Genomic DNA, 27,884 nt, shown 5'->3' on the forward strand with positions numbered 1-27,884 from the left:
TGCTCATGAACTAAACTGATTTCACTCGGTATAATTGCTTTTGGCCCTCGTGAATTTTCGAAATGGAACATTCACTTGATTGTGTTTTTCACTCATCTGTTCTGCTCTTTCAATGTACCTTAGGTACCCAGGTCAAATCTCAGTCCGGATTTTCTTGGTGTTCTAATATTAGTTCCTCTCGTAGACTCTTCCATCTACAGTCTAGAATGAATACAATCTCCTTGATGTCGTCCAAGATTAGGTTCATACAATAAAAACAATGCCATGAATATCGAACTTTTTATTCATGTCAATACAAACCCAAACCCTTCCTGTTTTCATCTATTGTGAGTCTAAGAAAAGCATTTGCATCCAATATCCGCCCATCATATCTATCATGATCCAAATCTAGTATTCCATTCCATTCCATTTCATCAATCATGTCCGAACCATGGATCCATATAGACAAGGAAGAGGCAAAGTAAAGTAAAGTAAAGCAAACAGAAAAACCAAAAGAACCTGGATATAGACAATGGCGCCTCGTTTCAATCCATAGCATGTAAAAAAAAAGAAACCAAAAATCCCAAAAATCCCCAAAAAATCAAAAACAAAAAAAGAAAGGAATTTGCAGAATGTACTAACAAGAAGACGACACGACAAAGGCAGTCAACATAGACACTAAGCTGGCAAAGCCTTACGCTTACCAGCCTGCGAGAAGATCTGTTGCCAGATCTCCAACCACTGTTGCTGCTTATAAGACAATGGGCGATGAGGATTCTTAAATGTGGTAGCTAGCAGCTCACGAAGACGAGCATTCAGAACCTTAAGTGCAAGCATGGATTTCCAATCTCGCAAAGCGAAGCGAATGCGGTTTGAGTCGATAGATATAACCCCAGAGTACATCTGTGAAGTGATTAGTTATCGAAGTCTTGACACTACTCTCCTTAACTTGACTCACCTTGAACTCGGCTTCGCCACAAAGCAGGGCAATTGCGAAATCGTCCACAGCACTAGTCTCATGGGCGTTCAAGTTGCGGTTACGCGCTTGCATAATGTGATAGTACGAGAGCCATTTAACAGCCGAATCAGCACGTTTATTGATGGATGTTGGGTGAAGAGTAACGGTTTGGTTGTTGGAAACGTTGCGCCATCCCTTTCCTTCCCGAGTGAGGAGTTTGGGATAAAAGCTCCAAGCGACGACAGAGTTTACAACGACGTCGTTATTGCTGTTGATATCATGTTCTTCAGGGATGATGAAGAGCTGGCGATTTCGGTTTCCAGATCGGGCCCTATGAGATGTGTTAGAGGTTGTTGAAGAGCATGAAACGGGACTTGGGATTAATACTTGTTCAGCGCGGTTTTCTGGGAAGGATCTAAGCTTAGTAAACCTGCATCAGCAATTGAAACTACCAACTGCATTTTGACGTCCTCAATTCCCAGAAGGGTCTGCGGATTCAAAAAGTTCTTCCTGCAGAAGGAGAACTCATTTGAGCCGGGTGTGCTGCGTGCACGCCTCCAGCAGCAATATGCATTGTACACCGTTAATAAATCAGAGTCGCCTGGATTTTAGTTAGCTAAGTTAGAGCAAGTTTGGAGGGAGTGACGTTACCTCTTTGGAATGAGTTTCGTGCTGCGTCTCGCTGCGAGTTTGAGCCCATGGTATTGACGAAAGGCGACTTGGATGATAAGATGGCCGCAATGCTGACAGCTGCATCCAGGCATTTGAAGAATGCACCATGCATGATCAACTTGCCCAGGAAGACATCGAGTGGCAGCTTGGCGAGCTGTGATCCTAGTGGTGTGAGACTTTCATTGCTGGTGAGAGCCTTGACTTCTTTGAGAGAGTCAATAGCACGGCGGATGTTCTTGGATGATGGCGGGTCCAGAGCTTCTAAGAGGGTTTGTTCTACCTCGCCCAACTTGCAGATTTTGACTCGCAGAACCAGATCTTGAAGAGACAGTCGAAGCATTTCAGGCGTTTGTTGGCCAGCAAGCTAAAAGCAGCATAGTCAGTTGATTGGTCGTGTCATTTTTCTAGATTATGAAGATCGTTGACGCTTACTAATTTGTCATGCCTGTGTCTCGTGAAGAGGTGGAAGCAGATACCCTCCTGGACACGACCAGCTCGACCACGTCGTTGCTTAGCGTTCGCTCGGGAAATGAATGACTCGACCAGTCGAGAGAGCTGTCGTCTTTCGTCAAAGCGCATCATCTTTTCCTTTCCAGCGTCAACCACAGCAGTGATGTCCGGAATTGTGATACCTATCATATAAGTTAATTATGGTATACGATTGAAGGTCCCGGGGATGTTCTGTACCTGTTTCCGCGATGTTCGTGGCGATAACAATCTTTCTCATACCCTCAGGGGGGATGTTAAAGGCCTTTTCTTGGTCTTCACTGGCAATGGATGAGTGAAGGGCATGGACAATCCAACCTTTTTGGAAAGTGGTTTCTGCGAGAAGTTCATCATTCAAACGACGAATTTCAGCTAAACCAGGCATGAAAACTAGAATGGCTTTGCTGTAGCGCTCCATATCAGGAGTGGTAGCGATCTTAAGAAGTAATCTCTTGATCAACTGGTAATCCAGCCTGTACTCGTCAAACTTGGCTACCGTTTCTCGTGTTTGCTTTGAGTATTTTTCCAGACTTGCTTGTAGCCCTCCAGCAGTGTCAGCGCTAGAATCTTCAGTCTCGTCAATATCCTCATCTACAGTGGTGTTGGCATCATCTTCAGATAAGCGATAATTGGTCATCTCGACTGCATCTTCAAGATACTTCATTTCCACGGGAAAAGTTCGGCCGGGGATATTGAGAACTGGTACACCACCAAGATAGTTCGAGAAGCGCTGTGCCTCGAGTGTTGCAGACATGAGAATGAGTTTCAAATCAGGCCGCTTCTGCATTAATCTCCGCAGAATGACCAACAAGAAATCACTGTCAATTGTTCGCTCGTGGACTTCATCCAAAACAACGTGGGTGACATCTTGGAAATCATCCGGTCGTTCTAACATGCGTACAACAACACCAGTAGTCCTAGATAGTGCTATGTCAGTTATGACTCGTGGTCATGAAAGATAGACGAAAAGTACGAAAGACATACGCGTAGACAAGGCGAGTGGACGAGCTGATCTTGCTTTCCAGTCTGACGGCAAAACCAACGAGGGATCGCATAGTCCCCACATCGTTCTTGCTTTCTCCAAGTTCTTCACTGACTCGCCGAGCAAGCGAGATCGCCGAAATTCGGCGTGGCTCCGTCACATAGACTTTGCAACGACGGCCTTGAAGCATTTCATGCTCAAGAATATAGGACGGAATCTGTGTACTCTTTCCACTTCCAGTCTCACTGCAAATGATGAGGGCTTGATGCGTATCTAACGTGCTCAAAATCTCATCCTTGAAGCTCCAGATTGGAAGATTCATTCGGCCTGGCATCATCTTGTGGAAAGATTGGGTTGATGCTTTGGCATCCCAAGCTTCCCTTATCCTTTCATCTTGGTTGATGTAGTTCTCACGGATGTTGCCTTTCAATGGGCTACCAGGCTTAGAGCCGGTTCCATTCCTCTTGCGGAAGTTGTCCAGCAGCACGACATCATCCTCGAATGTACCATGGTTATCCTGTGCAAGAGTTCTTAGACCCTTGACTATAGATTTGTCAATCTCATCCTCTTGTGTCTTCTTCAGATTTGAGAACTCGGTCCAAAGATCCCTCCAGACGGCAGGGATCCGCAGATAAGCTTTGCCCTCTTTAGAATTCTGAGGGAATAGAATGAATAGTGCAAGCGTTGAAACAAATCCCTCTGCCTGCTGGGCATCTGGTGTTGCAACAGAGTCCATCGAAACAAATGTAGCATTAGAGTTCGACTTATGTGTGACTGAATCCACATTCAGCAGAAAGGGGCTTTCCTGTGGTTTCGACCAACGAACTTCAACGGCCTTTCTATTTTGGTGACTCGAGGACGAAAAGTCTTGGTAAACCACTTTACAGGAAGAGTCTCGTGCTTTGCAGGTTTCTTCCAGAACTCGTCGAGGACTGAGACCGGTGGACTTTCCAAAATCCCGAAGCGTGATCTTGGCTCCAACATCGGGAGGCGGCAGACCTAATATTGACCCTGAGCCATCGGGCTCATCCTGGAACATGTCACCGAGAAGGCCTGCAGCTTCATCCATTTCTTCAAGGGATGGCACGGTGAGGTTGGGGTCCTCCGGTTCCGGCTCGGGTTCCGGTTCTTGTTCATCTTTCTTTCGCTCGACTGGCCGACGAAGAAATGCAGCATCCTTCCGAAGTTCTTCCAGCTTATCTTTCCAAATATATTCTGCTTCCTGACGCTCAAAAAGAACATCGCGTTCTATTTTGGCAATCTTGCGCTGGAGTTTGGCCGCCTCAGGGTCATCGGATTGAGTTGTTCCTCCGCCACGGTTCTTTTTGCCCTTACTTGGACGGTCGAAAAGGTCTGGTTGAAGGCCGTATAGCTTTGTTTGTAGCTCCAGCCACTCAGGAACCATGGTATCTGGGTCGATTGAACTGTCCGAGTCATATGAAATTGGGGGCGCAACCTTTGCAGCTTTCCAGGCAGCTTTGGGCTTTTCCTGTTTCGTGCCATTCTGGGTGTTACTGGGAGTCGAGGATCTCGATGCTTCTGATTCTAACAAGAGTTAGTATTTCATTTGTTTTCGAAGTTCAACCAAAGTCCGAGTTTACCAATCATCCATGATGTGACCTCTGCGTCTTTTTGAGGGCGAGAGTTTGTCTGAGTATATGAAGGCAGGTCTTTCTTATCGCTGTGCTTTGCCAACCACTCCAGAGTTTCGTCAAGATTCCATACAATTTCTCGACTAGCACTAGTGGGGGTCTCTTTGAAGTAAGTCAGAATGTGCTTCAGTGCTTCCTCAACTCGATTTTCGGCAAATCCAAGCTTGAGTAGCGTCTCCTGCAATGTCCAGAGCTTGACCAAGAGCTCTTCTTCGGAGCTATCCTGCTTTACACTTGCACTCCGTCCATTCGATGTAAGGTAATCGTGCTCTTCAGAGTCAGCTAGCTCCAGAATTCTATCCTGTATATCGACCGGAAGCCAATCAAGGAGGCCCAGCGTCACTGATTGTTGCCGAAAGACACGTCGTTCCGTGTCAAGCTTCGTGGCTTGACGCACCGCGTCACCCTTGCATTTTGCTGAATATTTATCAACTAGAATTTGTAACTCTGCCTCTTCCAAGTGTTTCTCGAGCTCCTCCGGGGAGTAATTCTGTAGCGAAGGGGGTAATTGTTCTGTGCCCGACTCTGCAGGACCGTCTTCTTTGTCTACGGGCTGTGGTTCGTTCTGTGGAGTAGGCTTTGATTCTGTGGCGGTTGATGAGGGTGTATCTATACTCTCTGGCTTTGGTTTAGAGGGCACGGAGACCGTTGCAAAGCCCCGCGCCGGATTGGAGGCGGGCTTCTTCTTTTTCTTATTGTTTGGGGGCATGCTCGGAGGTCTCTGCGGGGATGTAAAAGTTAGTACAAGTTAAGTCATATGAATTCTTCAAGAAGGAACATCAAAAATGGCCTCGACCAAGTTAACTCACATCAGAAGGGGTGGTTGATTGTGGTAGTTGTAGAAACAAGAATCAATTAGCAGTCGAGTGCGGCGGAGAGGCTCTCGGTGATTGTCCCCACACAAAACTCTTTATGACAGCATTCGATCGATTTCAGCCCACTTTCAACATTCCACCCTCCCTCCCTCACCCCCTACAACCCTCTATCCTCCACTCCCCTGTATTGACCTATTCCGATCATGGAAGGAATTCCATGGGACAAGGTCAAGGCTGGGGATCTGGATGCCTTGCGGGTCGCTCTCTTCTCGAGTTCGACCTCGCGCAGGCTCCGGGCCCTGCAAGAACTTCGCGACAAGAGCGGTAAATTTGCACCCGAATGAACACCCCCCAACAAAGCCATTGATCGACTGACAATCATTTATTTAGGGTCTGAAATTCCAGAAGAATTCCACCATGACATTATCGTGCTTCTCTTCCAAACGTATCCTTTTTACATCGACCGACCTTCGCGCCAGGCTGTTCAGCAATGCATCCGCGCACTCCTCCGAACCTCGAATGCTCCAGAACACCTCAAATATCTGACTGAGAACCTAAAGGTAGAGGCAGCCAGACCTGGTTTGTCTTCCGTCTCGGGCTTTGTTTTGTTGGAGTGGTGTTGCAGTATCTTGCAGCAAGCCAGCGAGAACTCGGCTACACCGTTGGAACCTGTGCTGGACCTCATTGTGGTTGATGCCAAGGCTTTGGACAACTGCCTCACCCATACACCGAAACCCTCCGTCAAACAATCGGCTGTTCGGGTGACCCGCCGTGCCTTACGCGCAGTATTTTCAAATGAAACATGGGGTGATGATGCTGTGCGCCAATCTGTCAGTCGATTGACCTCAGATTCCGCGGCAGGATCTAAGAATGCACCACTTCTCGGTGTGATCTCAGGCGTATGTGCCCGACTACCAGATCGGAAAGCTGCCGTCGAAGAATCTAAGCAAGCTATCCTGGCATACTACGTGAAGGAAATTGTGAGCTCAAAAACAGTCTTGCCTGCTCATGCTGCGGAGGGACTGTCCGACTTCTTTGCCAACTTTGTCACGTATGAGGACTTGACTACTGAGCTGGTACCTCCAATGGAGAAATCTATGCTGAGAGCACCAGAGGTGGTTTTCTGTGGCGTACTTCTCGGACTGGGTGCATCCCTACCCAAGGAGATCGACCTTTCCGAAGTCGTTCAAGGTCGCCTATGCAAACATTTTCTGTCTAACATGAAGTCTAACAATCCTGTGATTCGACAAGGAGCTGTCAATTCGTTCAAAGCAGTACTTTCTCGATGTCACACTGAGGCTGTCGTTCTAAAGATCACTAGTGAGATCGTGGGTCCCTTGAAGACAAACAAGATTACGGCACCAGAACATAGATCCGCGTATGCACAAGCAATCACTGCTATTCCAGCATCAATTGACGCTTCGAAAGAAACTGTCCAGGGGCTTGGACTTCTTTTCGCACGAGAGTCTAATGAAGCCGCTCTGGAGGAGGAGCTTAAAGCTTTCAGCCAACATCTTGCTTTCCTTATCAAATCGACCGTTAAGATTGCGGATGATGTTACAAATGCCATCGTAAAGGGAATCTCTGACAAGCGAGTGCCATTTCGGAAGATATGGCAGCTCAGCTTGGGAGAGGTCCTTTGGAATTCCGATATTACGGCTCTCAAGAGCCCCGATGCCCAGCCTCTTGTTACAAAGGTCCTCACAAGAATGAAAGAGATATTCGTGGAAGTTTCCTCCAATCCACTGCCTTCCGCCCAGAGTGGTGCACTTTCATCTGCACATATCTTCCTGGCTCTTTTCCAACGTATCTCGGATATCGAGGGGACAGAAAAATCAACTTGGGAAGAGAAGGTCTCACAGTCCATGACGATGGGCACAAAGCCTTCATTCCTTCTTAACCCCAAGGCCTATTCGAAGATTGGAACCGTATCAGAAATGCGGTGGGTGGTCAGAGCTTTGGCTGCCGTCGCCTGTGGATCAAAGTTTACTGACGCAGAGGACGCAGCGAAGATCGCTTGGGCGCAAGCTTTCATTTACGCTATAGCCGGCCCTGCTCTGCCAACCAACTTCCGCGGGGATGCCGTGGAAACTCTATCTTCTGTCCACCAGAAGGAGGTAGCTTCCTTCGGACATATTATACTCAAGGGCCTGTGGGCCTGGATCCATGCTTCCCGCACCGCCGAAAAGGAGTCTGCTGCCGCCTTTGCTGCCCCTGGAAGCGAGCGCTCGCTTCACTTAGTTCTTAAAGCCATCTGTCCTGCCGTTTCAAATGAGGCATCCGAAGGCACATCCTCTGACTTGCAAACCCAACTCATCAACATTCTGGTCCTCAGTCAGCAAAGCTTGATTCCGGGAGCGTCCTGGATTGCTCTATGCTTAAGGACCGGTATCGACCCGGGGAACCTAGTCCGTGCTCATCCCGCCGAATGCATTGAACAATTAGTTGGCGTCAACTCAGTATGTGCTACAATTCAAGCCCGATCACTTCTCATATAACAAAACTAATAAAGATGGTAGGACCCTATCCAATCTTCTGTGCCAGATGTTAACTCTGCTGTTTGGAGTGCCGCAGGAGATTTGGCATTTGTCGCCCCCGATGTCATGATCCCCCGTCTTGTCGATCAAATCAAAGCAGACCTAGATGGCTCTCGTCTATCTAAATTTACTGCTACAGACGCAGCAATTTCTCGCACCCCCGAAGGTACTGCTTTTGTCGACGTCCTCAGTAGTAAGTCAAAATATCCTGCTTTTGATAAGAATACCAAGGACTATGATACCCTTAAGTGGGAAGAAGAGCTTCGGGCTCAACTAGCAGAGAAGAAGGGCCAAAAGCCAAAGAAGCTCACAGCTGAAGAGCAATCTAAAGTCAATGCCCAGCTTGCTAAAGAAGCAAAAATTCGCGAAGATGTGCTTCAGGAAGTCAAGCGAATTGAACGAGGAGCTGGCATTATCCGAGGTCTTGCAACTGGCCCCGCCAGTGATGTTGAAGGCTGGATCAACGCAGCTGTTGGGTGTCTCCTCTCCCTTGCTCAAGCAGGCGCTGGTTTGTTTGTCGGTGATGTTGTATCACAGGCCTTTGTTGTCTGCGCCAACAAACTCTCTTCACGCCTAGGAAACCTCAGACCATTTGTGGGTATTGCTATCTTACGAGCTATTGGTAACACAAATCTGGCCCCGGAGCTGGAATTGGAGCATCTTGGTCAACTTGTCACGAGAATCTTGTACCGCCTGCGCTTTGCTTCTGAACAGCGTCCTTTGGATACCGCCTCTCTTGCCTACGTTCTTCCATTAGTTTTCCTCATTCTGAGTCAGAATGGAATTGACGAGGTCAAGGGTGAGCAGGAAGGCGAGCAAGTTCTGCTTGCTATCGAACTCCTGTCATTCCACTCTAATTCATGTAAGTTTTATAAATATGACTATAGCGACCTGGATACTGACTACTTTCTTTTCAGTCTCCGATGTGCGTCTTCCTCGTGTCGAAGTTCTCCAACACATCCTATCTGCGATGCAAAGATATACTCAACACTATAAGTTGATCAAGGATACATTGTTCAACTTCTGCCGTTGCATTTCTCCTAACATTAGCAACGTGGAACTTGACACCCTTCTAGAGGGCAGTATTGTCCCTGATACCTCCGTGCGAACGTCTGTGCTACAGGTCATTGAAGCCGAGATTGACTTGACCGATCTCGATTTCTCTGAACATATTTGGCTAGAATGCCACGATCATGTGGAAGAGAACGTTGAACTAGCGCAAACGATTTGGGAAGACAATGCGCTCGAAGTGGATGATGATGCGTTCCCTAAAACGATGAAATACTTGGACTCCAAGGATAGTCAGCTGCGTGGTGCTGCCGCCCGTGCATTAGCTCAAGCTATTGAAATGGATAAGAGCAAATTTGATGGCATATTCGCAGAACTCCAAGCCAAGTATACTGAAGATGTGAAGCCCAAAGCCCCCGAGAAAGACGCCTATGGAATGCCCAAGAAGATGGACAACCCCGACAACTGGGAGAGCCGCAGTGGTATTGCCTGGGCCTTCAACGCCATGACAAAATTGTTCGAGGGCGACCAGATCATTTCTTTTCTACGCTTCCTTATTGAGCGCGGTCCTCTCATTGACAAGAACTCCTCTGTTCGACGTCAGATGCAAGAGTGCGGAAAGTCTGTGATCGCTGAACGTGGCCAGCTTAAGGTTGAAGAGTTGATGAAGCTTCTGGAGACAACTCTGGAAACCTCCGACAAAGCCACCCAGAGCTCTGACCTGCTGAACGAGGCGGTTGTTGTTCTCTACGGAGCTCTAGCTCGACACCTGAAGGCTGACGATCCCCGTCTACAAATTGTGTTGAAGAAGCTACTTGCCACCCTTCCAACTCCTTCTGAAACTGTTCAGTCTGCGGTTTCAGAATGTTTGCCACCCCTTATTCGACTATGTGGCCCTAAGGCCTCTGATTATGTTCAAGAAATGCTCGACCAACTGCTGAATGTTAAGAGTTATGCTACTCAGCGAGGTGCCGCGTACGGCCTCGCAGGTATTGTCAGCGGAAAGGGTGTTTCAACGCTCCGGGAGTTCAGGATCATGAGCTTGCTTAAAGAGGCGACTGAGAACAAACGGGAGGCTCACCAGCGCCAGGGTACTTTCCTTGCCTATGAGCTTTTTGCTACTGTTCTTGGACGCACCTTTGAGCCGTATGTCATCCAAGTCGTTCCCCAGTTGCTTGGAGGATTCGGTGATGCTAGCATTGATGTCCGTGATGCCTGCCTGGACGCTTCTAAGGCTTGCTTCCAGAACCTCAGTTCTTATGGTGTGAAGAAGATTCTTCCTACCCTGCTCGATGGGTTGGATGATACTCAATGGCGCAGTCAAAAGGGAGCATGTGAACTCCTGGGAGCCATGGCTTATCTTGACCCGCAGCAGCTTGCCGCCAGCTTGCCCGATATCATTCCCCCTCTTACAGTGGTCCTAAACGACACTCATAAAGAAGTCCGCAACGCCGCAAACCGCAGTCTTCAGCGGTTCGGAGAAGTCATTAGCAACCCCGAAGTCAAGAGCCTGGTTGGTGTCCTACTCAAGGCCCTGAGTGACCCGACCAAGCACACCGATGAAGCACTGGACTCCCTCATCAAGGTTTCATTTGTGCACTACCTGGACGCTCCTTCACTGGCTTTGGTTGTCCGTATCCTTGAGCGTGGTCTTAGTGACCGCTCCAATACCAAGCGGAAGTCCGCTCAAATCATCGGTAGCTTGGCTCACCTTACTGAACGCAAAGATCTCATTTCGCACTTGCCAATCATTGTGGCCGGCCTTAGCTTGGCTATTGTCGACCCTGTGCCCACTACTCGTGCCACCGCTTCCAAGGCCCTGGGTTCCCTTATCGAGAAACTTGGCGAGGATGCTTTGCCCGATCTCATCCCCAACCTTATGATTACACTCAAGTCCGATACTGGCGCTGGAGACAGACTGGGCTCTGCTCAGGCCCTGGCAGAGGTTCTCGCTGGTCTGGGTGTTACAAGACTCGAGGAGACACTGCCTACAATTCTCCAGAACGTCTCCAGCTCCAAGGCTGCTGTGCGCGAAGGATTTATGACTCTGTTCATCTTCTTGCCTGCTTGCTTTGGTAACAGCTTCGCCAACTACCTCAGCAAAATCATTCCTCCCATTCTTGCTGGTCTTGCTGATGATATCGAGTCCATTCGTGAAACCTCCCTCCGTGCTGGTCGCCTATTGGTCAAGAACTTCTCTGCCAAGGCCATTGACCTGCTTCTTCCTGAATTGGAGCGTGGACTGGCAGACGACAGCTACCGCATTCGTCTCAGTTCAGTCGAGTTGGTTGGAGACTTGCTCTTCAGTCTTACTGGTATTAGCGGTAATACCGAGGCGGACGAAGAGGAGGAGGAAGCCACTCAAGCAGGCCAGTCTCTTCTTGAAGTTCTTGGAGAAGAGCGCCGAGATAAGGTTCTCTCTGCTTTGTTCATTTGTCGCTGCGATACTTCGGGCTTGGTCAAGAGCGCTGCCATGGCTGTTTGGAAGGCATTGGTCGCTTCCCCGAAGACTCTCAAGGATATGGTGCCTACCCTTGCTCAACTCATCATTCGTCGGCTTGGTTCATCAAACATGGAGCAAAAGGTTATTGCCAGCAACGCGCTCGGCGACCTCATCAAGAAGGCTGGAGAATCAGTGCTGTCCACCTTGTTGCCTCTGCTTGAAGAAGGCCTGCAATCTTCGCCAGATGTCGATGTCAAGCAGGGTATCTGTATTGCCCTGCGGGAACTCATCACGTCTGCCAGTCCTGATGGCCTGGAAGACTATGAGAAGGTTCTCATCTCTACTGTCCGGGTCGCTCTCGTGGATAACGATGAAGATGTCCGTGAGGCTGCCGCCGAAGCCTTTGACGCTCTCCAGCAGATTTTAGGAAAGAGGGCCGTGGATCAAGTCCTGCCTTACCTGCTGCACTTGCTCAGAAACGACGAGGAGGCTGAACAGGCTTTGTCTGCACTGTTGACCCTGCTCACTGAGCAAACCCGTGCAAACATAATCCTGCCTAACCTCATTCCTACCCTGCTTACCCCGCCGATTTCCTCCTTCAACGCCAGAGCCCTCGCATCTCTTGCCGAAGTTGCAGGAGGTGCAATGACAAGAAGATTGCCCAATATTCTCAACGCCTTGATGGATGGTATTATCGAAACCAAGGACGACGAACTTCGCTCGGAACTCAGCACTTCCTTCGATACTGTGTTGGTGTCCGTTGATGAGTACGATGGCCTGAATGTCGCCATGAACGTTATGATGACTCTTGCCAAGCATGATGACCACCATCGCCGTGCCGAGGCCGCTCTCCATCTGACCAGGTTCTTCGCTGAGGCTGATCTCGACTTCTCGAGATATTACCCAGACTTGATTCGTGTCTTGCTAGTCTCATTTGATGACCGAGACAGCAGTGTTGTCAAGGCTGCATGGACCGCCCTCAGTGGCCTTATGTCTCACATGCGTAAGGAAGAGATGGAAGTTTTGGCCATCCCCGCTCGCCAGATTTTGCGACAGGTCGGTGTTCCTGGCGCAGATCTTCCTGGCTTCAGTCTTCCCAAGGGAATCATGGCTATCCTGCCAATTTTCCTTCAAGGGCTTCTCAACGGCACTGTGGACCAACGAACACAATCAGCTCTGGCAATTTCCGATGTTATCGACCGTACTGGCGCTGCTTTCTTGAAGCCTTTCGTTACTCAGATTACTGGTCCTCTGATTCGTGTCGTGTCCGAGCGCTCAGTCGACATCAAATGTAAGTGTTTCTACGATACGTCTTTGCACCAAATACTTGGGATGCTCATTTTTAACTCCCTACAGGTGCCATTTTCTTTACGCTTAACAAGCTACTCGAAAAGATTCCATTGGCTGTTAAGCCTTTCCTTCCCCAATTGCAGCGTACATTTGCCCGTGGTCTGGCTGATTCCTCTAGTGAGACACTGCGTAATCGCGCAGCCAAGGGTCTTGGTATTCTGATTACCTTGACCCCCCAGTCGACCCTCTGATTGCTGGTAAGTGTTTCTCTGTAATAGACGCATTTCGCATTCAGGGAGAGACATAGCTAACGTACATCTCAGAACTTATTACTGGATCCAAGACCACTGACGTGGGTGTGAAGAATGCCATGATGAAGGCCCTTCAGGAGGTGGTCGGCAAGGCTGGCGGCAACATGAGCGAGGCATCTCGGACAGCCATTCTCACTTTGATTGATGATGAGTCTAGCGACGAGAATGACAAGGTGGCTATCACTAACGCGAAACTGCTGGGTGCCCTTGTCAAGGTTCTCCCTGAGTCTAGTGCCACTCCTCTGATCAAAAACCGCATTCTCAGCGGCCAGCTCTCACATGCGTCCGTGCTCGGGTTAAACTCTCTCTTAGCGGAGGCGCCTGCATCCCTGATCGAGAATTTCTCCACCGAAACGATTTCGACCATCTGTCAGGGAATTGCGGACAAAGATCCTTTTGTGTCTGATAACAGCGTTCTCGCTGCTGGCAAATTCCTCCTGTCTGAGGATGGCAACCATAGCTTCGAGACGCACAAGACGATCTTTGAAGCTCTTGCTCCTGTCATTCCACCAGGCGCTCCAGTTGACACCCGCCGCTTGACGCTTGTAGTCATTCGGACTATCAGCCGTCTCCACCCGGAGATGACTCGTGCTCACCTGGCTCTGCTAGCACCGCCCATCTTCGGTAGCGTTCGTGACCTAGTCATCCCTGTGAAACTAGCCGCGGAGGCTGCTTTCCTTTCAATATTCTCCGTGGTGGAGTCTGATACTGAGGTCTTTGACAAGTATATGGCCGGCCCCGGTGCCTCTCTTCCACCCGGACCCAAGCGCAGCATGTCAGACTACTTCAAACGTGTTGCTATGCGTCTTGCGGGCCAGGCTCGTGAGCGCCGTGTTGCTGAAGGAGGTGAAGGTGGGCTCGGTCTGTCGAATGATGAGGTCGATGATGAAAAGGAAGTGTGGAGTATTGGCAAGGTGGATCTGGGAGAGGATGCATTTGCCGATGATTAAGTGATGTCTATGAATGAATGCCCAAGTGACGAATGTATCCATCGGAGCATTAAGAAAGAAACGGGTCAAAGAACTCAAGGTCGCAATCTACATGCATGTAGAAGTTTCGGCCTTGTATTCGTTTTTGTTTATTTGTGTGATTCGTACAAAAGCTGTTTGATGATGAAATGTCGATGATTATATTGTTTCAAGTGGATTCTCAAATTTTGCCTCAATTAGATGTATAGACTTGTTCGTACAGAAGATTTTAGCCGCTAATTGAAATTTGCATATCGATGCCTTCTCTATGAAGTACTTAAATGTAAATAGATATCCTTGAACATGTCATTCGGGTGTGAAGCTTCCAAGGTTGATGTTGATGTTGATGTTGACAATGACATATTGGATTATGTCAGGCAATAGTGGGGCGCTCTGTTAAAGTGGGGATGAATCCTAATGAGGTTAGTCTATATCATGTGACCTTATCTCTTGATACAGATCACGTGCGGTGATCTTAAGAAGAAACGTAACCAACGCCTTCTCTTAGTGTAGACAGTGGGCAGTTTCGCATTTAATTCCTTGGAAAATACTCCTCGATTTCAATTGATCTGTATCTTTTAGATTATTTTCGGCTTCTATCGTTCCCTCCTATAATTCTATCTCGATACTCCGCAGATTGAAAATTTCAAGGTTCGGATTACCCGATCGGGCTAGGGCTAAGGGTGTAACCCTAGTACCCTAGTGTGGAAGGGCACTCGCTTACCAGGAATTAGCTAATCGGCCCGCCCAACTTCTCACTGTCTGGATTTCCCAGTCGAGTGCCCTACGAACATCATCCGCCAACCGACCGTCGCCGACATCAAGATGTGAGTGCCATCTGATATACACTATCCCCGAGAGAATCCAAGCCCTGTGATTTGAATTTCGCGAACTCGCTAGATCGCCATGTCGAACAGAGGAGAAAGGATGGATCTTGATTTGAAGCAATTGTGTGCCAGTGGCTGACCCCGACTTTTTTTCTAAACAGGGTCAACCTTCGCACCCAGAAGCGCCTCGCCGCCTCCGTGGTCGGCTGCGGCAAGCGCAAGATTTGGCTCGACCCTAATGAGATGAACGAGATCTCCAACGCCAACTCCCGTCAGACCATCCGCAAGCTCGTCAGCGATGGCCTCATCATCCGCAAGCCCGTCACCATGCACTCTCGTGCCCGCGCCCGTGAGCTCAACGAGGCCCGCCGCATCGGTCGTCACCGCGGTCTGGGTAAGCGCAAGGGTACCAAGGACGCCCGTATGCCCAGGTATGAAGGATTCAATATCGAGAACGTAACAGTCATCTCGGATTCGATCGAGACGATTTGATATTAGGAGACATCCATGCTGATTTGGTCTCTTTCTACTTTACAGCCAGGTCCTCTGGATGCGCCGCATGCGTGTTCTCCGTCGTCTGCTCGTCCGCTACCGTGCCGCCGGCAAGATCGACAAGCACCTTTACCACGAGCTCTACCACCTGAGCAAGGGTAACACCTTCAAGCACAAGCGTGCTCTGGTTGAGCACGTAAGTTGATTCCTCGAGCTGCAATTCCATTTCCCTTTCCATCCGGCTATCGATATGCGAAAACCAACCCCGCCACACTTGAAACCCTCCCCGCACAGCACAGTCTGCTGACATTATTTCTTCGTAACTCCAGATCCAGAAGGCCAAGGCTGAGCGCCAACGTGAGCGTGTCCTCAAGGACGAGATGGACGCTAAGCGTGCCAAGAACAAGGCTCTCCGTGAGCGCCGCGCTGAGCGCGTCGAGGCCAAGCGCACTGCCCTCGAGGCCCAGGAGTAAATCCTTTCAAAATCTCATTCCATTGTGTGACGTTTTTCTCATGTTCGGCGATGGTGCGGAGGTTGAAAGCGGTTCCCTTGTGGGCTAGTTCCGGGATTCGGCCCCTACAAAGTTTTTTGTCCCCCCTCGAATTCTAGGTCGGCCTTTTTACTTTTCGACTCTTTCCTATAGTCGGACTCTTTTTTCTTCGAAAATCTTTGGCGACTGGCGGGGCTTTCTGGAAAATTGGGAATGTGGGGGCAATAGGAAGATGCGATGATGATGTGATACTCAAGCTTCTCTTGTTAATATCGAGAAAGCAAAAGGAAACTACTTTTTTCTCTCAAAACAAAAAAACTAAAAACTTCCCCCATCGGCATGGCGCTTGTGTGTTACGAAATGTGATCGCTTCCTTTCAATCTCTTGCGTCTGGGCTCTTATGCTTGGCCCTGCATATCGTAGAACCTTTGTAGATAGTACACGTCCACCCCACTCCCCCCCTCTCAGCACTCTTTATTGCCTGTTCGCAGCCCGCTGTCTACCTTATGGAAACGAGGCACTCATTACCTATGGTCCCCCGGGAATCGATTGACAGCTTACGTGTGTATCAAAAGAACATTGAATCTTACGCTTTCCATCTCAGACTTCGACGAAACATCTGAATTAATCCGTATTCAAGTATATGAACCATTGTTCAAATGTTGTATGTAAATAAGGTTCCAGCCCTGGAGACAGAATATACATTCAAGTTCAGCCCAACGTCTTTTCCATCTCCACAAAACACAAGTCCTCCGCTAACACGAGGTGCGGGAAAGCCTCCCTAGGAAAAGGCGAGACCTCACCTGTCTTCCGGTATCCTCTCCGCTCATACCAAGCAATAAGCTCCCGTCTCGTTGATACGGCATTTAGCCCAGCCTTCGTCGATCCCCAAGTCTCGTGACAGTACTTTTCAGCATATTCTACCACTTGGCGCCCAACGCCAGATTGTTGATAGGCCCCGTTCACTGCAATCATAGCAAGACGCGCAGTATCAGCTTCGCGCTTTGAGATTTCAATAGAAGCCACAAGGTCCTTGGTTTCATTGTCCGAGGGGGCTATGATGATTGCCTTGTCTGGGTGGGTGATTGTGGCGAGGACATCTTCGAGGCGAACACGGAAGTTCCGGCCGAGTTCCATATCTGCAGTCCAATTTTCGCGTGTGTCTTCTGCACGAAATGCGTATTCCACGAGCTCCCGGATTGATGGGGCATCGGCTGGTGTTGCCAGTCGAAATTGGAGGTGAAGACTCATGATGTTAGAAGTTGATATGTAGAGTTGACTCGAGTCTTTGGAGTTGGCTTGTTCAAGTTTGTGGCTTCTTGTGCATAAATTGGATTTGGGATTTATATATTTGCAATTTCACAAGGCTGTGATATGACTTCCAAGGTTTTCTTCGTTAATATAATGTAACATCGACATTTGAAGTTCGATGTAATGGGAAGGGCGTCAAAACGCGCTTGGCGGGTATTTATATTTAGCACTACAAAATCGCGCAACTTCAAGTTGAAACTGCGCTTCAGCACGTCCACAGAGTGTCTACTCAATAATTTACTCAGAAATCAAAGCGCAAAAGGTTAACAGGCAATAAATGACTCGCTTTATTGAACTACCTTTTTCCTCAATGTTGCCAAAAATCCGTATGAACTTGCCATCGTTTATCGCACGATAAGATAAAAGACGTGGCCCCATATTAAATAGAGTAAGCACTAGATTACCGTCAGCCGCAGTAAATTTTAAGATCGAGGTAAATTGATGAAGCTTACCATCGCTAAATTCCTCGAGCGTCGAACAGATCAAGTGTGCTCAGCGGTCGTGCAGCTTAGATCGAGGTTGGTCCCGAGGTATTCACGGGCTTCGAGTCTCAAGTTGAGGTGGCTTCTAAAAAAAAAATCAATAAGGATGTAAAACACCGAGCGTCGAAATTACTTACTAACAGGAAGCGCATAGATCTGAGAATGTCGACGATTGATGAAGTACACGATCGGTTGCTCTTCATTTGACAATGGAGGTTCAGGCAGCTCCCCGTTGTAGAAAGTAGAAACACTTAATCCCCATTTCCATGAGAACAACAAAGTTATTTTCGGTGACTGTCACTTCGTCTTTTACTAATTCAGCTGGAGGTCCTGTTAACAGATCAGGCATAGTGGGGCTCCAGAGCATGGTGTGTTCGTCAGGGTCATAAGGAGGACATCCCGGGCCAAAGACGCCCTGTTTAGCAGTTCGTTCGATGAAGAAATCCCAGTTGAAATAATCTGAGCGCATCCATCTATCAACGCGAGCAACACGAGGAGGTCAAAGGCAGTCGTATTCTGCGATTTCCCCAATGGGCTTGGCTTGACCTGGTGCATATATGATGATAATTCGGCTTTGCATCCATCGGAAAGGGAGTTCTTCTTCCTCCTTCTCATACGCGTCGTGAGATAAACCCCTCATGCTGTATTGAGAATGAAAGAGAAAATTGAGATATATTTAGAATCGATTTGGTACATTGATTGACTGAGAGGGGTGAGACAATACACTTGATTTGATGTAAGAGGTATGGTAAGAGAGGAACTTAGAGGGCTGAGAGAGAGAGAATCAAAATAAAAAGCAGTGTAAAGCAATGGCTTAAATAGACGCTTGTAGGTAATTAGGCACCAAGAGCGGTAGTAGTGAATGCTACAGGCATAATGTCACAACATATCTATGCCTACAGAAGCATAACCGTAGAAATCCCATTAACTTCCATTCATAGTACATGCCTAAATGCACGTGGTTTTGAGTAATAGATCATAAAAACGAGAGGAAACTATGAAACCGACTGTGTAAACAATGGAATATTACCACATCAACTTAATATTCTTACATTGCTGCTGTTGTTGATCATTTCTTCATTGTATTTGTCAACTGGTGGAGTATCACAGTGAGGCTCGGCGGAACCAATCATATCACGGGGCACGTAAGGCCTCAACTTGAGGTCACGACCCCCGCATATCCTCGGAGTATTCCAAGGTTTAAGGCATACAATATTCCACGGACTTAGAAAGTTCTTTCATCCATCCATCCAGGTTATCCAAATTATTATGTTGCCCAAGTAGAATAACAATAACAAAGGTGTTATCATCATGTCAGCCACTACACTCGAGGAGTGGGTTAAACTTGAATGTAAGTGCATTGTGGTGTTTACATCCCCCGCATAGTACAACCTGACACGCTTTTAGGTCAACCCACAAATTCTTCGGCCAACGGAGTTCTAACATGGACAGCTTCTATCTCGAGATCGCGAGTTTCTACTGCAGATGGCCTGGGATTGAGTGAAAATGCGGATTCTGGTGCCATGAACAGCCTAGAAAGCTTACTTCGCATAGTACAGCAACTGAAGCTCAAGAGACTTCGCGCAGAAGAAATCGAAGAACTCCAATTTGTTGCGGCTGGTGAAACATTTTCAGTATCACGATGTCATTATGAAGGGAAAGTGGTCGCCGTCAAGCGCATTCGATTGAATGAAGAAGGGTCAAATTCCGATCGACGACATTTTCAGCGACGTTTACAGTCAGTTCTACGAGAGATATCAATTCTGTGTCATCCACCAATTGCCCACCACCCGAATATCATTAGTCTTTTGGGATATGGGTGGTCCATGCAAATGCAGCGGGTCTCCCCTTTCATTTCTCTAGAGTTTGCTACACATGGCTCATTGAGAGATTACATGAAAGAGCGGAAACGATCAATCAAGACAAAATTGATCCTGGTTGGGGATGTGGCAGCAGGGTTAATGGCATTGCATAAGTGTGGAATTGTGCATGGTGATTTGAAGGCTGATAATGCGGTGGTCTTTTCTTCACTAGATCGTCCGTCCATGTCGATTGCCAAAGTCTCTGACTTCGGACATTCTATCTTGGTGAGCTCAGCGTCAGAAGAAAAGTCGAAATACGTTGGGACAACATTGTGAGTCAATGTTGAAGATAGTAGATAAAGAGACTTTTCTTTGCTGACTTTGTAGATATAATGCACCCGAGGTAGCCAATCAAAAGAACCAGCCCATCCCCCTTGAACAGCTTCATAAATGCGACATCTGGGCTTTTGGGCTCTGCGTGTGGGAAATTCTCGCAGATGGAGAAATTTATTTCAAACACAACTGGCGAACGGATCCCGTTTACCATGCTCCTCCGTCCTACACCTCGCCAACTTCGCCTGTAGACCAAAAGTCCCACGAAGAAATCCCGATCGGAGAAGACAACGCGAAAAAAGACGAGAATGAAGAAGAGAACGTGCTCGGTAACTTCGATCTTCACCATACCAAGACCCTTGCACTCGATTTCGTGAATAGTATGAATATTCCAGGGATTGGATTTGAGAAAGGTTATCTTCGCCCATTATTGAATGGCACATTGTGCAATGATCCCACCAAAAGAATGTCCGACCTGAGCTGTACACCAGTCATTGGATTTTGGAACAAAAACTTTGGCGCTTTGTCTTTGCAATCGAAGCTTGCCATTTACACATTTTCAGGAGATATTCGATACTCTATATTCAGCAGGGACAATGGCCCGTACATCATTTGGGAGCAACAGGAACAACTGTTGCAGGATTTCGAGACCGTCGCTCAGAAAAATGAGCCCCAGAAAAACAACGGGTCTGCTATATTTCAGACAATGCTTTGTTATGTGAATGTTTTTGGTACATCGATGGACTTATCCAAGGCTTCACAATTTCTACACGCGGCTGAGGAAGCAAATCATTTGGTAGCCTGTATTTTGGGATGTCGATTGCAAAATGCATTCTCTGGAGATCACGTTTCTACAAAAAAGTATAGCGAGTGCTTAGCTCTTGGCTTTAGCAAGATTGGGCAACATGAAAAGTCGACCGCTATCTCAGTGCATAATGGCGAATCAGTCATGGAATTTGCAGATTACTCTGCTCTTAAAGACGCAATTCTGCACGAGCGTACCTTTGCGGACGTTGATAAAGATGACCTTGAGAAAATCATCCTCACGCGAAATGGATCTTCACAGAGCTGGAATGTTTTAGAGATGGCCATACAACAGGGAGATATTGATCTTATGGGCCGATTACTTCCGGCTTTTAGCCAAAAACTAAATGAACCAGGAAAGAATGGATGTATTTTGGTGCAAGCAGCTCGCTGGGGCCACGGGGACATGGTTATCCGGCTTCTACAAGAAGGAGTAACTATCTCGCATAGGAGTCCAAGCTCCTATCTTCTGCACTGGCTTTTTTGCCTTGACAAAAGTGACCTACTTGAGGTTCAGAGGCTGCTGCAAAAGAGAATGAGCCAAAGTGATCGGCTTTCAGCAATCAGCTGTGCGGTCGTAGAAAAATTTCCACTCCACCCACAATGGCCATTTGTGGTGCACGGCACACCACTCGCAACTGCAGTTGCCTCTGGTAGTCTCGCGGCCGTGGAAACCTTACTGAGTCTGAAAGCTGATCCAACTGCGGCAGCTTTTGCCAGCACTGAGGAAGACGACTCGGCACCAGTGTTGACGCCAATTCATCTTGCTATATCTTATCATTTCCCGGAGATGGTCAAGAGGTTGTGGTATGCCGCATTTGGTCAGAAAAAAATCAAACTGAATGGAGGAAGCCGTTCACATAAGCTGGGTCGCTTCCCAATCGCATGTAGTATTAGTCTAAGGACCAACTGCGAGCGATTTGCGATTCATGGAAGTCGTCATCGACAAGTAATCCAGGAGACCATTGATCTGCTTCCAATCGAGGCATTCACTCAGACGTCGCCCGAGGGCAAGGATGCGATCACGCAAGCAATAGACCTTGAAGATGTCGAAGCCGTGGAGTTGATCCTCCAAAGTCACCCGATACTTGCTCGTAGACGACTCTGTCAGCCAGGAAAAGACGTTATGTTCACATACCCGTTGCATTTTGCCGTTCAAGTAGGCTCCCTTCGGGATAGTGAAGAATCTGCACAGATTGTGAGTGTTATTATGAAACTTGACCCAACTGCTATCAATAGACCGGATAGCTCCTCAGCCAAACCAATACATGTTGCTGCTATGGGGACATCGGCCCGTATGCTAAACACGCTTCTCGAATATGGCGCCAAACCTTTCGAGCTGGATGGCCGCGGCCAAACACCACTGTTCTTCTGCAACAGTGCAAATGTCGCGAAGGTGCTGTTGTCAAATGGCGCAAATATTAACCATAAAGATCAATTAGGCTTTACCCCTGTTCACGCAGCGATAAACCAAGGCGCAATAGAACTCTTGCAAGAACTTATCAATGCTGGTGCAGAATTGAAGTACGTTGCTGGTGAGAGTGGGTCGCCACTACATTGCGCGGTGAAGAAAAGGTCTCTTTTGATGGTAGAGATGCTCTTGAAGGCCGGTATGGACGTCGATGTGAAGGACACCAACAATCGTACATCATTACTTGACGCGATAGACACAGGCCGCTCAGATCTGGTTTCGGTTTTGTTCGAAAACGGTGCAGATCCCTTTATAATGGATAAGAATGGCTCATCACCTTTCCATATGGCCCTGTCCTGGCCCAACGCCAGTATCCTGATTAAATTTCAAATATCCAAAAAGCTCGAGACCCTATCCTTTGAGACAAAAGTGGCCGCTTTATACTTCGCAGCTGAAAACTCCGAGCCCGGGACATTGAGATTATTTCTATCAAAAGCATTCGGACCAGTATTACGCGAGAACAGACCTGTTTTCCTATATCGTCGGGATGTAGATATAGCAGTCCACAAGGCGGTATTGGCCTCTCGAGCAGATCTACTTGGGACATTGTTGGACTATGGACTCAGGGTCGACCCAGAAGACGATGACGGCAACACACCTCTTCTACTAGCTTGTTTAATGGGTCGTAAACGACCTGGTTTTGATCAATACTCTCGCGCAAACGTTTGCGTCACACTCATTAACCACGGAGCCAACATCAAAAGCAAGAATAAGCGAGGAATCAACCCTTTCTCTATCGCTCAAGCGCATACGGATTATCATGTAATGTCGCTTCTACTCGACCATGCTTTCAGGTTGAGTGATCTAGATGCGAAGTCTCGTATGTTGGACTCGATCAAAGGTCCCGAAAAGGACAAGCAACACTGCCAAGAGTCCCGAGAACTCATTGGCGATGAAACGATTGACCTGCAGTTACTTAAACAGGCAGCGATAAAAGAGGAATGGAGTTTCTTCATGGCCTGCATCGGAGGGAACTTCGTGGGAAAGAACGATCTGCTTCAAATCTTCTCAAGACCACGATCGTACCGTGGGGTCGAACCAGTCGATAGTCTGGACGTTCTACGCTATCAATGTGTCCAAAGAGACCAAGAGATCGTTCGCTATTTACATCAAATAGCAACCTTGGGAGCCACTATTGAATCCAAGGTTCCTTTCGGAAAGCGAAATCTGCAGACAGAATGCTCTGAATGTGCAGCTGGTCTGAGTGCCACTTTGTGGCCTAAGGAGGACATGCCAGCATCATAGGACACAGGTGAGAAAGACAAAGCAACTCTAGAAAACTTAACAAGACGGACTAAGAAGCGATTTTCAGGATCCCAATCTAAAGACTCAAGTAAGGAAAACTCAATTCACCAAAAAAAGTGGGGCTGGGGTTCAAATGAGCTCCCCGATGACCGAATGTCTTCTGATGAAAATGAGTCCTATTATGATGCTTGGTAATTAGCGACAACAAGGGCCGGGAAAGAAAACGAGGAGGGAGATCTGGAAAATAATGCAAGGAGCCCAGAAGAAAGCGAACATTTATATTTTGAGAGCGCAGTATCACTGAATAGGTCCCTGGGGAGTTCGCTTAATGATTTAGCCAGTCCCTCGAGGGATTAGGCCATTCACGTGTTGTTCTTTGGTTTAATTTGAATAATTGGACTTATGTATGGAATCCGTCAGAAGAACATGGTGTCAGTTGCCACAATAATCTCAAGAATTAGCACATCTCGCCCAAATAAAATGCAGGATTTCATCATTTACGAGCTACGAGGTGGGACTCTACTACAGAAGCGAGCGGAGTATCGGACGGCGATTTATCGGACTAAGCCTTACTCGGTTCGGGATCGACGACGCCGATCCAGCATCATCCCGAATGTAACAGCGGGCTCCTTTGAAACATTTCCTGGAGAAAGAGACTCATTTGTTCGCTTGGTATGAATCTTCACATGAGAAAAGAGGAAAACACCCCACAGAATACGATTGTTTGTCCGCTGTCTCGTGAAGTAATTTCCGATGGATAGCCCCGAACCATGAAGATCGTCGCTCTCTACCCAATCAGACGCATAGTCCTTCATGTTCCCCGTGGGGCATGATGTTGTGCTGAAAGGCATGACTGGGGGTGGTTGGGGAATATAAAAAGCACAGAAGAATCCTGCATTCCAGGCATATCCACTTCATTTCGTCCATATTATCACGCAGTCATGATGTTGCCAATCAATGTTTTAGCACTTGCACTGTTAGCCCCAGGGGCTATCTCGACGCCTCTGCAGCCCGGGCGCCGCCAAACTAGCCTCAGCAGCTTCATCCAATCAGAATCCTCCGTTGCCCTACAAGGTGTGCTGGACAACATCGGCGCCAATGGAAGCAAAGTATCTGGCGCCTCATCTGGAATTGTGGTGGCGTCGCCATCCAAAGTGAACCCTGATTGTGAGTGCTGATTTGCACATGATTTTTGTTTTGTTTTTCACAAAAATACCACATATGATGCAAGGGCTGACATTGGCTATTAGACTTTTACACTTGGACGCGAGATGGTGCCTTGACCCTGAAAGCTTTGATTGATGCATTTATTGCTGGAGATAGTTCATTGGAATCCACCATTCAGGAGTACATTGATGCTCAAGCCAAACTGCAAGCTGTGTCTAACCCATCTGGTGATCTATCTGATGGATCCGGACTTGGAGAGCCCAAGTTCGAAGTGAATATTACTGCTTTCACTGGTGACTGGGGTCGTCCCCAGCGCGATGGACCAGCTCTACGAGCCACTGCTCTTATCGCCTACGGCAACCATCTGGTGTCAGCTGGAGAGACATCTACAGTTAAATCCAACATTTGGCCTATTGTGCAGAATGATTTGAACTATGTTGCACAGTACTGGAATCAGACTGGATTTGATCTTTGGGAGGAGATTGAGGGCTCTTCCTTCTTCACCATCGCTGCTCAACACCGTGCCTTGGTGGAAGGAAGTGCATTTGCCTCTAGCCTCGATGAAACCTGCGCTGGTTGCGATTCACAGGCCCCTCAAGTTTTGTGTTTCCTCCAGGATTTCTGGAATGGTACCGCTGTCATTTCTAACTTGGCAAATGACGGTCGCTCCGGCCTGGACGCAAATTCCTTGATTAGCACAATCCAAACCTTCGACCCCGAAGCCGCCTGCGACGATACGACCTTCCAGCCTTGCTCCGAGCGTGCACTGTCGAACCACAAGCTGGTTGTCGACTCCTTCCGCTCGATCTATAGTATCAACAGTGGTAAATCTGCCGGCAGCGCTGTTGCGATCGGAAGATACGCCGAAGATACTTACCAGGGAGGCAATCCATGGTATGCTGGACTCTCTTCTTGCTCATTTCCAATTATGTCCTTGCCAAGTTTCTAATAATCATACCAGGTATTTGGCCACTCTGGCTGCGGCCGAGCAACTATACGATGCTCTTTACCAGTGGGATAAGCAGGGAACGCTGTCGATCGGCCAGACCAGTCTGCCATTCTTCCAGGCTCTGGACTCTTCGACTGCCACTGGAAATTACTCCAGCTCTTCTTCCACATACTCCTCTCTTACCAGTGCCGTGAAAACTTATGCTGATGGCTTTGTGTCGATTGTCCAACAATACACTCCCAGTAACGGATCTTTGGCAGAGCAGTTTACCCGAGACGATGGCACACCGACTTCTGCTGGCGATCTGACTTGGTCTTATGCTGCATTTTTGACAGCTGGTGATCGTCGGAGTGGAACAGTGCCTAGCAGCTGGGGATCTTCCACTGCTAACGAAGTTCCATCTCAGTGCTCTGGTAGCTCTGCGACTGGCAGCTATTCGACACCATCAGTTGGAAGTTGGTAACTTGGTAACATGATAACTTGAAATTGGTACTATAGTCAAACCAGTTAGAAATTTCATTACTTGCGAAAAAACCTGGCATAGTGTGTGTTATAATAGAGATCGTAAATTCTTTTACTTATTTTTCTATAAACTGCACAGTTGACAAGTGGTAAGCACCCGATCGGGACAGATACCGCGAGGCTCGAATCAATCAACAGAAACTAAACCTGATTGAGTTTAGTGGCTTGGATGTGGATCCTGCGTACGAGAAGCAGCAGGAAGAGGAGGGAGAGAGGAGAAACGAGAGGCTCTGCGCCCGAGGCCCTTTGCAGCCTAAACTTCTTAATCCAAAGAAAAGTCTCTTCTATTCCTTCTTTCCCTCTCATTTCATCTCTACTCTGTTTTCTTGTTTACCAAGTCTCTCATTTCATTTTTTCATTTTTTTCATTTTCATTTTTCTCTCAACCAATACATATCAGCTCGGTGGACCATGGGTCGCCTCCACAAGGACGATCGCCCCGATACGGCAGCATCTTCTCACTCACTTCACTCTATCGACGATGACCTCCCACCTCCTTATACCGATGAACCCAACATTGGCCCGAGTTCTCACACATCTACCTCGGGCACTGCTCCCCTCCCAATCCACCTCCGCCTCGTGGATTCAGCCTACATTCTCCCCGACTCCACTATCAAGGCCGATGATAAGTGCGCGATTTCACTCGCGCCAACTCTCTCGCGAAACAGCAATGAATTATTCCACGCAATCCGGCGGCAGATGAAGTTGCCTCCGCGGCCATTAATCTACGTCAAAGGCACGCACACAGAATCAAAGAGCAATGCAAAGAAGGGAGCCAACAACAGCGTGACGGATTTCGAGTTCAAGCTTGATCTGGCCGAAACCATGCTGACTGGATGGGAGGGCGAATCGCAAATGGGCATCAAATGGGTGGAAGAGGAAGTTTTGACCGACGAGGATCATAAACCCGCTTTTCGTGGGGGAAGATTCAAGTCGCGCACATATGTAGCGAATTCCCTACGCGCACCTCACTCCGAGGATAGCGATGCGCTTCTCGCTTCTGATTCAGTGCTTGGTGCCGATGATGCGCCCGAGCAACCCTCCACAAATAATGAAGCCCAGTTGAAGATGTGGTGTGAACGGTTTTGCAATGATCCGTCAACTGTGAAATCGTATGTCATCGTCTCCCGAGAAATCCATATCGTCCTTAGCACTGATACTAATTTTCTCTCTCCTCGTCGCAGATTCACGCTCCATCGAAAAATTAGTGGGTTCGATTGGAAAGCGATGCGCAATGTACTCGCGTCACATATCCGCGAACTCAATTACCTTGGCTCAGTCGCCTTCCAGTTCGATATTGCTCAACAGTCCGTCACCATATATTCCCCCCATTGGATCAACCGTATGCGTGCCAATCGTTACATTTGGTGGGCCTTCGTGATTCTCCAGCTCTGGATCATTGCATGGCCTATTATTTGGTTTATGGAAAGCCGGTATGAGCTGGTCCATACGCGCTGGCATTCTTCTGTTAGCTTTGATATGACCGGACTATCCAAGGAGTATGCACGCGGTCGTGATGAGGCCACTCTTGGTGAATTCTGGGCACCGGCTGTGAAACGAGCGGCGTGGAGCAAGCGATGTGGACAAGGAAATACTTTGACCAGGATGGATGCCGAGCGGGTCCAAGGGTTGACTCAAAACCAACTACTTGGGTTGGAGCAAAGAACAGACTCCGAGGCAGAGCAAGAGCGACGTGGTCGAATCAATAATGGCAACGGTGGCTTCATGGATCATGTTGTTGGATTTGTTCGTGGAGTTGGTGAAGTTGGACAGGATTGGAGATTGACGATGGGCTGGGGAGGCAACTCGTAAATCCAGATTATTATTCCTCTTTGAATTCCATTCATTTAATACTTTACCTGAAATAAGACATATTTAGCCCCGGTAT

At 48.0% G+C, this 27,884-nt stretch overlaps 8 protein-coding genes across 8 annotated transcripts; 5 read left to right on the top strand and 3 right to left on the bottom strand.

Moving 5' to 3' along the window:
• Window positions 1–657: 657 nt before the first annotated feature.
• N7478_002656 (putative ATP dependent RNA helicase) lies at window positions 658–5,438 on the bottom strand (the record flags this gene model as incomplete). Its single annotated transcript, XM_056918870.1, has 8 exons — window positions 658–882; window positions 938–1,268; window positions 1,325–1,538; window positions 1,589–1,973; window positions 2,042–2,241; window positions 2,297–3,012; window positions 3,080–4,622; window positions 4,679–5,438. 8 exons carry the CDS (start codon window positions 5,436–5,438, stop codon window positions 658–660), a joined length of 4,374 nt encoding a protein of 1,457 aa, XP_056782028.1.
• Window positions 5,439–5,747: 309 nt separating this feature from the next.
• On the top strand, window positions 5,748–14,083 carry N7478_002657 (putative translational activator; the record flags this gene model as incomplete). The annotated part of the gene is made up of 6 exons (XM_056918871.1): window positions 5,748–5,868; window positions 5,935–8,003; window positions 8,064–8,943; window positions 8,999–12,823; window positions 12,889–13,035; window positions 13,146–14,083. 6 exons carry the CDS (start codon window positions 5,748–5,750, stop codon window positions 14,081–14,083), a joined length of 7,980 nt encoding a protein of 2,659 aa, XP_056782029.1.
• Window positions 14,084–14,508: 425 nt separating this feature from the next.
• N7478_002658 (60S ribosomal protein eL19) lies at window positions 14,509–15,893 on the top strand (the record flags this gene model as incomplete). Its single annotated transcript, XM_056918872.1, has 5 exons — window positions 14,509–14,523; window positions 14,882–14,928; window positions 15,090–15,359; window positions 15,466–15,616; window positions 15,750–15,893. 5 exons carry the CDS (start codon window positions 14,509–14,511, stop codon window positions 15,891–15,893), a joined length of 627 nt encoding a protein of 208 aa, XP_056782030.1.
• Window positions 15,894–16,622: 729 nt separating this feature from the next.
• Window positions 16,623–17,162, bottom strand: N7478_002659 (GNAT family N-acetyltransferase; the record flags this gene model as incomplete). The annotated part of the gene is made up of 1 exon (XM_056918873.1): window positions 16,623–17,162. One exon carries the CDS (start codon window positions 17,160–17,162, stop codon window positions 16,623–16,625), a length of 540 nt encoding a protein of 179 aa, XP_056782031.1.
• A 1,853-nt stretch (window positions 17,163–19,015) lies between these two features.
• Window positions 19,016–23,359, top strand: N7478_002660 (uncharacterized protein; the record flags this gene model as incomplete). Its single annotated transcript, XM_056918874.1, has 3 exons — window positions 19,016–19,055; window positions 19,112–19,838; window positions 19,894–23,359. 3 exons carry the CDS (start codon window positions 19,016–19,018, stop codon window positions 23,357–23,359), a joined length of 4,233 nt encoding a protein of 1,410 aa, XP_056782032.1.
• A 569-nt stretch (window positions 23,360–23,928) lies between these two features.
• Window positions 23,929–24,210, bottom strand: N7478_002661 (uncharacterized protein; the record flags this gene model as incomplete). The annotated part of the gene is made up of 1 exon (XM_056918875.1): window positions 23,929–24,210. The coding sequence occupies one exon, from the start codon at window positions 24,208–24,210 to the stop codon at window positions 23,929–23,931; it is 282 nt and encodes a 93-aa protein (XP_056782033.1).
• Window positions 24,211–24,300: 90 nt separating this feature from the next.
• On the top strand, window positions 24,301–25,938 carry N7478_002662 (glycoside hydrolase family 15 protein; the record flags this gene model as incomplete). Its single annotated transcript, XM_056918876.1, has 3 exons — window positions 24,301–24,526; window positions 24,610–25,420; window positions 25,488–25,938. The coding sequence occupies 3 exons, from the start codon at window positions 24,301–24,303 to the stop codon at window positions 25,936–25,938; spliced, it is 1,488 nt and encodes a 495-aa protein (XP_056782034.1).
• A 469-nt stretch (window positions 25,939–26,407) lies between these two features.
• Window positions 26,408–27,808, top strand: N7478_002663 (uncharacterized protein; the record flags this gene model as incomplete). Its single annotated transcript, XM_056918877.1, has 1 exon — window positions 26,408–27,808. One exon carries the CDS (start codon window positions 26,408–26,410, stop codon window positions 27,806–27,808), a length of 1,401 nt encoding a protein of 466 aa, XP_056782035.1.
• Window positions 27,809–27,884: the final 76 nt, after the last annotated feature.

Source organism: Penicillium angulare (assembly GCF_028827245.1).
Source record: "Penicillium angulare strain IBT 27051 chromosome Unknown utg000003l_segment0_segment0, whole genome shotgun sequence".
Taxonomy (NCBI): Eukaryota; Fungi; Ascomycota; class Eurotiomycetes; order Eurotiales; family Aspergillaceae; genus Penicillium; species Penicillium angulare.